This window comes from Dreissena polymorpha, chromosome 1, assembly GCF_020536995.1.
Source record: "Dreissena polymorpha isolate Duluth1 chromosome 1, UMN_Dpol_1.0, whole genome shotgun sequence".
NCBI lineage: Eukaryota > Metazoa > Mollusca > Bivalvia > Myida > Dreissenidae > Dreissena > Dreissena polymorpha.
In genome coordinates, this window is record NC_068355.1 from 150,171,708 (window position 1) to 150,183,398 (window position 11,691).

Genomic DNA, 11,691 nt, shown 5'->3' on the forward strand with positions numbered 1-11,691 from the left:
CACTAAAATAATGTGGTGTTGTGGTTTATGTGGTTAAACAAACTGAGTTTAAACCTCACCTAATAACATATGCAGCACTTATTTTTCTGTTAATATGCAACAATTATATTCACATATTTCCAATTAGCTGTGTAAACTCAGTTCCAGTCTTATTCTGTTTTAAACAAGTATATCGGTATACTTACACATCATTAATAAATATTAAATTGACAAAAGAAAATTACTTCCGATGATCAAGTACCGCGGCAATTTTTATTTTAAATCAACATTCAACAAAACAATCTTATTTACTATAACTTTTACGTAATCAGCTCTGCGAATCTCCTTCAAAATTAAAATACAGTGAAGCAGTTCTATTTACAATAAAAAATACTTAAGTATATAAGTAAACCGTGTTGTATATCACTCCGGTTGTGCCAATAGCCAATGAACACTGAGCTGCTACGTGCCAGAAGAACAATAAATGGCAGAGCTCAGAAAGCAATACGTCCGCGGTGGCAGCAAGAATCGCTATCGATAACTACGAACAGGCGGCTGACTTTGCATCCGAGTGTTCTGAATCAAATACAAGTTCGACACTATGAAACTAAAAGCAATAAATTGACCCGTCTGACGTTTTAGACACTAAAAAATGTTTGTAGTTCTTGTCTCTGTGGGACGTAGTTTGCAAGTCGGTGATGTAAAATTGATTTATTGGCTCATGACATTTTAAAATGTATGTAGTGCATTTACTGAACTGTTCGATTGTTTTGTTTGAGTAAAGTTGTATGCAAACTGTCAGGTGTGTCGAATTATTTGCTTGCCGTATTAACTCATGAATACATTTACATTCTTTCATTAGTTAACTGAATTGTAAGGTTAAACAAGTGATTAATAGTTAGAACACTTCCGAAAAGTTTCGAATGAGTGTTATTTAGATTTTTAAAATATTAACAGTGTAATAAAAACCGATTTGGGAATATAACTTAATTGATTCTAACAATGCATTATTGATGCTTTCAATCGAACTCGCCACACAGTTAAACATCAACAATAGCACATGTTGCGTTCATGTACCAATTTACTAGAACGAATAAATAAAATAATATAAATAAGTTTTTTTAATAATATTAAACAGAAAATCACAATCTGGTTTCTCTAGGCTGCTGTTATTGACACAGTTTTGGTAAAGTGTCTTTATATGCAGAGCTATTAAATCTATACGTTCTCATTTCACTTACAGATTTAACTGTAGTAGCAGTCGTAATAGTTATACAACATATTTGAAGTATCGACGAACACAATTTTGAATGTTTAAATGATAACCTTGCATACGTATTAGAGTGATTTCAGGTGAAATACCAGTCCAATGAGTCCATTGTGTCTGGTTTGCGTCAAAGACAAACAGTCGTGTAAATTGGACTTTGTATTATTATTTATTTAATATTTATACAGCTACAGTTTTTGGAAGAATATTGCGATCCAGACGATAATTGTAGGCACTTGTGAGACAATCGTGTGACAATCGATACAACTATTTGCCTTTTTACAACGGTCAACGCCTTCCAAGTAACAATCTTAATGTCATCGACAATTTTAATCATTACTTCCGCTTAGTGTTGTTATTTTTGTTCCGCCTTTAAATCGCAAGGGATTAAAATGGAAACTCTTCTTTGAAACAACGCATTAAACCGTTATGTTTGTCTTCCATTTTCAGACGACACGTCTCAACGTTCACTTAAACATAACCACTTACAACACAAATATTCGTTTGACTTGATTTGATTAAATATAATATAATTTATTTTGTGACAGATTCTGCGGTTGATGTGACACGAATTTACATGGATTTAACCCAATAATCTAATTCATGAAATATTAACTATAGTTTATATTTATTAAAATGAAATCAAGAGGCATTATTAAATCTATTTTGCAACCCGTATAAATTACATTGTTTTTTCCTTTGGTTTCTGATATATCTTTTTGATTTCTATATGGATATATTTTTCAAAAATGGTTTAAATTTTCCTTTTTTAGCGATTGCATGAATTTTCTTATTAAAAATCAAACCTTTCTAAAAAAAAATATCGCTTTCAATACAAATTGAAACGCATAAATAAGACTTTTCATCATGATTATATTTACCAAATGAAAGAAAAACTATGTGTACGTGTAGATATTACGATTAATTGTTTGTACATTTGACTGTACACTCAGGATTTGTTTTAATAAGAACATATAACATTCTGGGTATTTAAATCAAATATGCTTTCTAAAATATACATGTTTGTACTCTTTTATTATAAAATTAAATTTCATTGATGAATAGTATAATCAAGTGTATATGTGCCTTCATTAATAATAATATAAGTTGGCATTGAAATAAATATGAATTTCGTCTAATTGACGATTTTTTTTCATTAAAAGAAGAGTCTCGCTGGTGTCTATAGGCGTATATTTCTGTGTTTGTCGCATTCAATTTCGCAAATTTGATATTACACGACATTTCTCTTTTTTCCCTGCTCGGATGTGTGAGGAATATGTTCCTGACACGCATTTCGTCAGCTTTAAACTTGTAAATACAATCGCGGTCCTTAATCTTGTTCAGGAAACGAGAACAGTTCGCTAAACGCATTTATTACACTGCTTTTTACTGAGCTAGTACGGTGTTATACAGGATTCATTCAACTAAATATTGAGCGAGGGCAAAAATCTGACCGATAATAAATTAACTACCGTGTTTCACAACGTGTTGCTCACACAGTTTGCTGGCGGTTGTGATTGTGAACTCAACAAATGCAAGTACTGTTGCTTTAATTTCAATGATGTATTTCAGTAGCAATGTATTGTACTGGACCGCACATGTCCGTACTGTTTCGTGCTGAAATGTAGTGCATCGTACAAGTTCGTGCAAATTCCTGCCTATCCGTAGTACAACGTACTACAACCGTCGCTTTCCGTAGAATATCCGTGGAATAAACGTAGCGTAACCGTACCATTACGTAGTTCTTCGTATCAATCCGTAGAAGTCCTTGCAATTTTTTGGGCCTACGAAAAGGTGCGGACGACTACGGTGTCGTTACGAACTAGAACGGATCAGTACTGTTTAGTACTGACTGCTACGGATACGCAACGGTCGATAAATTCGTAGCAATTTTGTGAACATGTTCAAAATTTGACAAGAGTCGCTACGGGCATCCAAAAACTACGACGACTAATCAGGGATAAAGTACGGAGAGCCACGGTCCAGTAAGGATAGCTACGAACTGTGCCGAAAAGTATTCGTAACTCGTTCGTAGCTCTGATTCGTGACAGTGTGCCCGAGGCATAACGAATATTTGGGGCATTATTGAATTGATATAATAATCGAAATTTATACCAACTCAATAAACCAAATTTCATACAATCTTCAAAAGGCAGTCACGCCTAGATCAAACATAATTGCCCTCGGGTATAAAACGTCAATAATCTTGTTTACCTGGTTTGTCAAAACATCGGAAAATTCCGTATGTATTCGTTTGGGTCCGCTGGATGTGTCAAATTTGCGTTGCAGTTCTTAGATACGTGATTGTTTCATTTTGTTTATGTCTATACATTTTGACCAAAGTAACAATACAGTTACACACACGCCACTGGGCAGATCGGACATACAACTTTTTTTGTCAGTGGCCAATAGGCGGCCGCATATATCATGTCGTTTGTAATATTATAAGAACACTGGAAAGTGTTTATGTCAGAATATAATCAACAAAAAATAAATCACTATACACATAAATTGTGTTTATTGTGTTTCCAATCAACTACGTGACACACTATTAGAAAGGACGTTAATTGTGTTAGCGTGTATCTCATCAATTACGTGACACACTAACACCAACGAGCTCACCGAGGAAATACGCACTTTATAATGTTCACATCCAAACAAATCACGAAATTCAATAAAAATTCACATGAGATAAATATTCCTTACCATCCGCTTAAAAAATGATAGCGACGAATTTGCTTTCCAATTCATAACTATGAATTTAACTCAACACACAACTCAAAAACAAATGAAATTGGTGTCGTTGCCTTAAAACGGTCAATGCAATTAAAGACATAGTTCATGTTTAATATTAAAGTATGTTTTTATTTCTTTCATAAATGCAATTGAGGAATGTAAGATACATAATCCATGTAAAAGATTGCCATGTTAATCGATGCCATCTAAACTTTAATAAATGGTAATGCATCCTGCAAAAACACACCCGATGCAGAAGTACGTAACTGCTATTAAACTTGATTGCAACGCCAATGAATGTTTACAACTTGCATCCAAGTAGCTGTGTATGTTGTACAATAAACGTACATGTATTTTGTTACGATACTAGATACGGTTCAGGAAACCGAAACATGAAAAGAATCGTTTTAAGATGTGTTTTGAACAAGCAATACAATAAAATTTGCGGTTTATGACTGAAAACGAAACAATGTCCCACTTATGTCTAAATATTAATGTATTTCTCATATTGAAATACAATATGGCAATGAGCTTGTTTCCTTCAGTTTGTCTTACCGATTTGAGACGATACTTTTTGCATGTAATTAAAGTCTTAAAACTCCCACTGCGCGTAATGAAACGCGCCCACTATAGCGTTATGGGCCAAGATTCAAATATTGGGTCTGACCGTGAACATACCTCGGTAATCTTATAAAGGCTTATTAGGTCTTGTAGTCGATCTTGTCAATCACGGACAATGTATACACTGTTAAGGCACTCATTTCGATTAACATTATCATCTGCACTCAATTGTGAATCAGAATCGTCGTAAAAAATAAATATAAAATAATAAGTTTGAATGTTTAATAATTAATTTTGAAGAGCAATATGACAATTGTCAGTTGCAGCTTGCTTTTTTTAATTTGCACAATCATTCTTATTCCAAATTTGATTGGTCAATCAACGTCTTGAAAAGCCTTATTCTATATTCAAACGTCAAACCGATAAAATCATCTGTAATTTGAAAAATATATTTGGTTGTTTAAGATAACGCATGCCAGCACACAAATTGATGATAGTGAGTGGCGGACAAAGCACAATTATTTTAAATTTGAACACAAAAATCACAAAATGTGAAGTTTGTGATGTTTTGGAACACGATGGTCACATTACCGAAGTTTATTTACATATACGGACATACATACAAAATAATATTATAGGACAAAGACCAAATAGGAAAAAGCCCCAAGAACTTTGTAACGTGAAAGCAAAAATGATCTTCAATAACGTGTTTTAGGCGTGTATTTAAATATTGCGATATCAGTTTTATCTTACGATATTCCATGATGGCCAAATGATTCGTTACGTGACTCTTGGGCCCCCAAAATAATCGGTCGCATGTAAGAATACATATCAGACGTTAGATTCTTCGAACATCCCGGGAAAAATATTATGATTTTATTATAATTATATTAATAGGATTCACTTAAAATTGCAGTATGAATATTGTGAAGAAATAAAAAAAATCATGCTTTGCACTAGACATAAAATCTTACATAAAACCTAGTGGTCTAGTTTTCCTATAAGATTTTCTTTTATTAAAACTGAATAAGACATTTCCTAAGAGTTCTCTTAGCTTTTGTTTAGATTATTATAAATCATAAATATATTTGTCACATAACATTTCAAGAAAACAAAAACATAACATAATAAGGGATATTATATGCAGTAAAATAGAAGCATAGGTTCAGCAATTGGTGAATTAATTTTTCAATGTGTTCAACCAGAGACATTCCAATAATAAAACGCACAACATAATAAAGGAGATTATATGCAGTTACATAGACGTGTAGGTTCAGCAATTGGGGAATTGATTTTTGAATGTTTTCTACCAAGGAACATTCCAAAAAAGATATAACATAATAAAGAAGATAATATGCAGATAAGGTATTGGTTTGAAAATTGGTGAATATATTTTCAAATGTTTTTCAATCAAGAAAGTCACAATTAATATAACATATAGTCTGGCCTTCTAGGTTTATTGTAGATGGAATCTTAATATGTATCATGTACTTTAGAATGTGTTGATTAATCTTAACGAAATACTGAACGCGTAAGCGGACAACGTTACACGCCAGTTTCTTTTAGCTGCGATTACGTAGACGTTTGATTAAGTGGTTCACAGTGTACAGCTATTATTTCATGTGTGCTCTTCTAAGCAAGTCCATTTCACTTGCCGATATCACGCACTATCAAATTGTTGTAAAATGAGATCTTAAGATGACATTTTATACTGAAACAATGTTTTTGATTTAAATGTTATACATAATAGGGATCAACCATTGAGACAAACAGCGGCATAGTGTGATCGACTTCAACTTCTGCAAGGCTAATGATGCCCTCGTATTCAAGTCTTATTTCCGTAAGAAAATACATCATAATGAGACCTTTACATCGTTTCTGATTTGCATTAAAGACCAACAACTTGTAAATATGATGTTGATTATTATTTATTTAATCTCAATGCAGCTGTGGTTTATTGAGACCATAGCGTGATAGAGGATACATATTCAAAAACTATTGATAATCGATTATATAGTTAACCCTTTTATTCGAGACCGACGCATCGAAATATCAATATATTGAACATACATGTATCCAAGTAATAATTGAGCGTTACGTATTTTTAAAATATTGATTTTTTTAAATAACAAGGGGCGCAGAGAAAAGCTTTGCATTTTGCGAACAACGAATTTAAATTACTTTTGGTGTATGAAATTTTCAAACAGGAGGTAAAAGTCAAGATAATCTTATTATTTTTACACACTAACATTGGTTTAATTACTGTGCATACAGAAAATGACTATCTTACATGACAGTTAGTAATACAAATGCCGGTACAACGGAAAATGGAAGTACCAAAATGGCCGCGTTTATAATAAGATTCATAAATATTGAACATATGCAATTTCCGCGATATGCAGACAGTAAAGTTCTGTAAAATCGCACATTGCAATAAACATGCTCGATTACCAACTTGTTTGTATGCCGGATAAATTTGTTGTTGCGTTCAACTGTACATAATGACTTTGACTGTAATATGAATAATCAGGCGGATGTTGACATATAAGCGACCTTTCGAATATACGCATATGAGAACGAATAGATAACCCACACAATTAGAAATTCGTCACTTCTGATCTACTTCTCCCAACATCCAATGCAATAGTTCTCAATAGCCAACGCCATCAACTGCTAAGTGATATCTACATTTCCATACATGTGCTCGGTGTTTCCTAAAACTATCGTGTTTGACAATCAACACATTTTGGTCAACAGTTATGGACTTGTGGTCTTTTATATAGTGTATGTGGCCATTTAGGACTCCATTTTGGATTTTTGTGTGACATAATAAATGTACACATTGCCTTATGATCTTAGTGTGTTATTTTCCTCCTCCCCTGAATACCTTGTGTTGCAATTGTTTTGGTTGATAGGGTATCTTTCAAATAATGACCTAGCTACTTGTTATATTCGAATATGTGATATTTAAAGACATAAAAAACGAAAACCCGTTCTGGTTAGTTGCGGTTGGAATTTTATTATAACAAATGACAAATGTTCAGGAAGAAATAATAATTTGGATATTAAGTATGGTAATCAATAAAACAAATCTTGATTTATTTTAGCATGTCAATTCCCTCTTGTTTAAATGCTCTTATTATTTGCTGTTCTTAGTCTGATAGGTATGCAATTGTTTTAGGAAAAATACAATCAATGGCGTATGCAGTATGTATACAGCAACAGCGAAATGACATTCAAGATCATATTATATCGTAGATTTTTCAATTCTGAAAAAAAATCTCAATTTCTTTCGTCGGCAGAGAGAAATAACGTATTCGTCGGCGCATTAAATCAGCTTTGTTTTCTAATATCTTAAAAACATACCGGAACATATATTTAATATCTACCACCTTTATCAAAACATCCTTTAGCGTGTATTTGTGTTAGTTTAAAGAATATAAACAAATATTTATCATTTCTTCTCAGAGCATAATAATTTAAAGGAATACGTGAAAACCAAATTGTTATTACTTTTGGGAAAAGGTTTCCATAATTTATATTCGTGTAGGTTCCATTCCTTTCGTTTGTGTTTTAATTCATGTGTGTTACTAAATCTAAAACTTCAATATGTAACCACAAGACAATAAATATCTTCTTATCAAAACAAAGTTAAAAAATATCAATATTTATGATATTTATGATACGTTTAACATGGTGTCACACAACGTCTGATGTTATTTCCTTCGTGAAAAAGGTTATGTAATTTGATATGCATAAGACGGTCCACGATTTATTTAGACTGTACTTTGTACAACCGTTCGTGATCGACCAATGCCCGCTTGAAATAAGCAAATGAAAAAGAAACCAATTAATGTATACATCGTAGAGAATAGACCTTAATAACAGCAAATTTATTTTATTTTGCAACTCCGCAAAGGCGATATTAATAATGCGTAATATGCCCGTTGGTCTAAAATAAATTTTTACATTGGCATAAATATTTCATACATAAAAGTAATGAAAACGCAGTTTTGCTAAACATATTTTATTTATGCGTTTTTAATGTATTTGGTATGAAATTACACACAATACAGACTTAAATTCCATGAAACATCTTTTGAGTAAATTATTAACAAAGCAGTTAATTAAATAAAACTAGGTTCAATTCCTATTTGCATCAAGGTTTTGTATAATATATATACACCTAAAATATTGGTGTAAGCCGTTTCAAATAATATTGATAATACAACCAATTAATTAAACCATCGTCATTTATGTTCTCAAAACATTTAACTCCTTCCTTATGACATTGGCAATACAAATGGCTTATTATGTTGATGATGTAAGCCTTATTTATTATGTAGTATGCAACCACTTGCGAACACACATTGGTTTTCTAAATAATTAGAGACAAACACGTCATTGTGAGTGTTTCTTTACAAGTAGTATCCACTAATGGCATTTTAAACAACTTTAACAAGCACGATATTTGTAGCAATGACCTTTGTCGACTAAAGAAAAGTTTAAGAATCTAGTAATCCGATCCCAAAATAATAACAAATTAAACAACTGGACACAATCGAATCGATAGTATTAGTCAAGCATATTTCACAACTCTAATTGTGTCCTACATGTAATCTAGCATTTTTAAGTTTGGTATATGTTTTACTATGAAACTCTAACTAGTGTAAGGACTATAACAAAAGCTTCATGTGAATTTCACAATTTAAATAAGTTTTAGCAACTGTGAGACCCACTCATTCCATAATCATTATGAGTATCAAACCACAAATAATCCAACACCAAATACACGTGTTTTGTCTTATTGTATGTACACCAAATAGTTCTGTATTGATAAATGTATCTTGAAGTACACTAAACGGAAACACCTAATATCCGACGAAGACATGTAAAACCCAACTAACGCATAGGGAAACAATCACGTATACATTATAGGATTGCGTGACAATATAAATTTTCCCACACCAAAATAAATCAAACGACCGGGTTCGAGAATCCAAATTAATTGTTGCGGTATATATCTATGTGCTGTACATGGAAGTCAGTTTATATCAATGTGGATATGCAATGATCACTGGGAGACACACGATATTATTTTGAATTAATGATTTAATGTGTTTTATTATATGCGTATAATTTAACCAATACAAGCAACCGATTCAGCTTGTAACTTAATGCGTTTATTTACATTTAAAGGATCAGACCGTATTTTTCTCGCGTATGCCGTGATTACCGTAACATGGTATAGGGAAGTAACCAATGTTATGAGTTATAACCAATGAGCGCTTGTATATAAACTATTTTCGACTGCGTGTCAAAACTGGACTATAAGAGTTTCTACTTTTAACTTCAACATGATGCTATTACGAATGATATTGTAAGTTAACACTGAAACGTTAATAACAAAAATATGGTGTTTTGAAAACAATAGCCAAGTTTGTATTATTTTATATAATCGAGTATTCCCGATTGTTTAACTTCGTTCTTTACACTACGATGGTATGCGTGTATGCGTACTTGTATGACCAACACTAGTGGACAGGCGAGACCAATATGAGTTTGTATGACCATCAGTAGTGGACAGGCGAGACCAATATGAGTTTGGATGACCAACACTAGTGGACAGGCGAGACCAATATGAGTTTGCCACCTGTTTACGACTACAAATAAAACACTATGCATCTCTGAATTATACAAACATAACACATATGTGTTTGGCCAGTTTTTCTTGCAATAAACGTTTAACTCAAAGACTTTAAGACTTTTTACATATTGAATGAATAATATAGTTTAAAATACCTAACGGGCATGCTCAAACAGTTCAGTTTTACATTCGTTGTAATTTCTTTTCTTTCTGTAATACAATAAATGCAAAAGCGTTTAATATACACATTTTAAACTATGTGAGAATGTTTTCGTTATACGTCGTTATACAATAAAACAGCAATACAATAATGAGCATAAACAAACAATAAAACCGCATGTGTTTATATCAAAGAAACCCTAATGTTTTACTGAATAACTTGGAGATGGTTAATGGAGGAACCTAGACGCAGTACTTCTGTTACTTGCTGTTGAAGTTTTGCTTTGAACCGTTTGGCATACTGAAGTACAGTTGTTTCTCTTCTATGCGGGATATGATTTTAAAATTCATCGTTACAATGAAACCGGTGCCAACAGTATATTTATGTAATCATGTGTGTAAATCTGGACGCGATGCGCTCGTACATGTTCATTCACTCAGTAATGGTGTTAGAGTTACTAGTATATACTTCTGTTCACTCCATTATATATCAAATTACTTTTTTATGTTTTATTTTTATATTTTATAAGAATATTCATATGCCTATTAATATGCATACATAGGCATTACATAGAGTTACTAAGCATATACGTAAATAAAGTTATATCATGTTAACTAATCGTCATTGTGACATTTTATGTATAGACGATTTTATTGTTGATTTTGACTTATGTTTATCGAATAAAAATGCTTGATTACATTGAACAATTTTCTGAACGTATGTGTTGCTTAATTTTGATTAATACAAGTACTTTAAAGTATTGAAAGACACCGAACCTTCGGTAGAACATATTATTCTTTCTAAAATTAACACCACTTTTTTTAAATAATACAGACAATTAAAATGTTTTAAATGCCGGACACATAACAAGGAGGACACACAAAAAAACATTCAGAACTTCTGACATTGCTTTGTTTTGATTATTACAGGCAGTATATTTGAAAGAAATTCGAGGCATATTACAACGTGGAACATTTAGTAAGACCATGTTATTATTATAATATATATTTCGCAAATACTTCCCACGTTTTATGTCATTGTCACATACCGTCAGTTCATCAAGTGCAGGGCGATGTGATTTGCAAAAACAACGAGCGATTTCAAATTGTTCTTGTTTGTTTACAATACATATTCGTTGTGAGGGGAAATACAAATTATTAACCTTACTGTAATCTACATTAAACGACGGTCGTTATAACAATTTAACATGTTTACGGAATTCCCTGTTACATGTTAAAAATTCATAAAACACGTATTTTCAGTTTGATTAAAGATTTTACAGTAGATTGCACACATGTTTAAGTATCACGCATACTTTGCTTTTGTTATATTTCCAGCACA

The 11,691-nt window shown here is 32.2% G+C and overlaps 1 protein-coding gene across 1 annotated transcript in view; it reads right to left on the reverse strand.

The window, feature by feature from the left end:
- The window catches only part of LOC127857703 (calcitonin gene-related peptide type 1 receptor-like), a 33,657-nt gene extending 22,957 nt beyond the window's left edge, over window positions 1-10,700 (reverse strand). Inside the window, exons 1-2 of the mRNA XM_052394373.1 lie at window positions 10,615-10,700; window positions 10,064-10,206 (exon numbers count right to left, since the gene is read on the reverse strand). Of these exons, the coding sequence (XP_052250333.1) occupies window positions 10,064-10,206; window positions 10,615-10,700 (229 nt within the window). The remainder of the gene's footprint in view (window positions 1-10,063; window positions 10,207-10,614) is intronic.
- Between the last annotated feature and the right edge of the window lie 991 nt (window positions 10,701-11,691).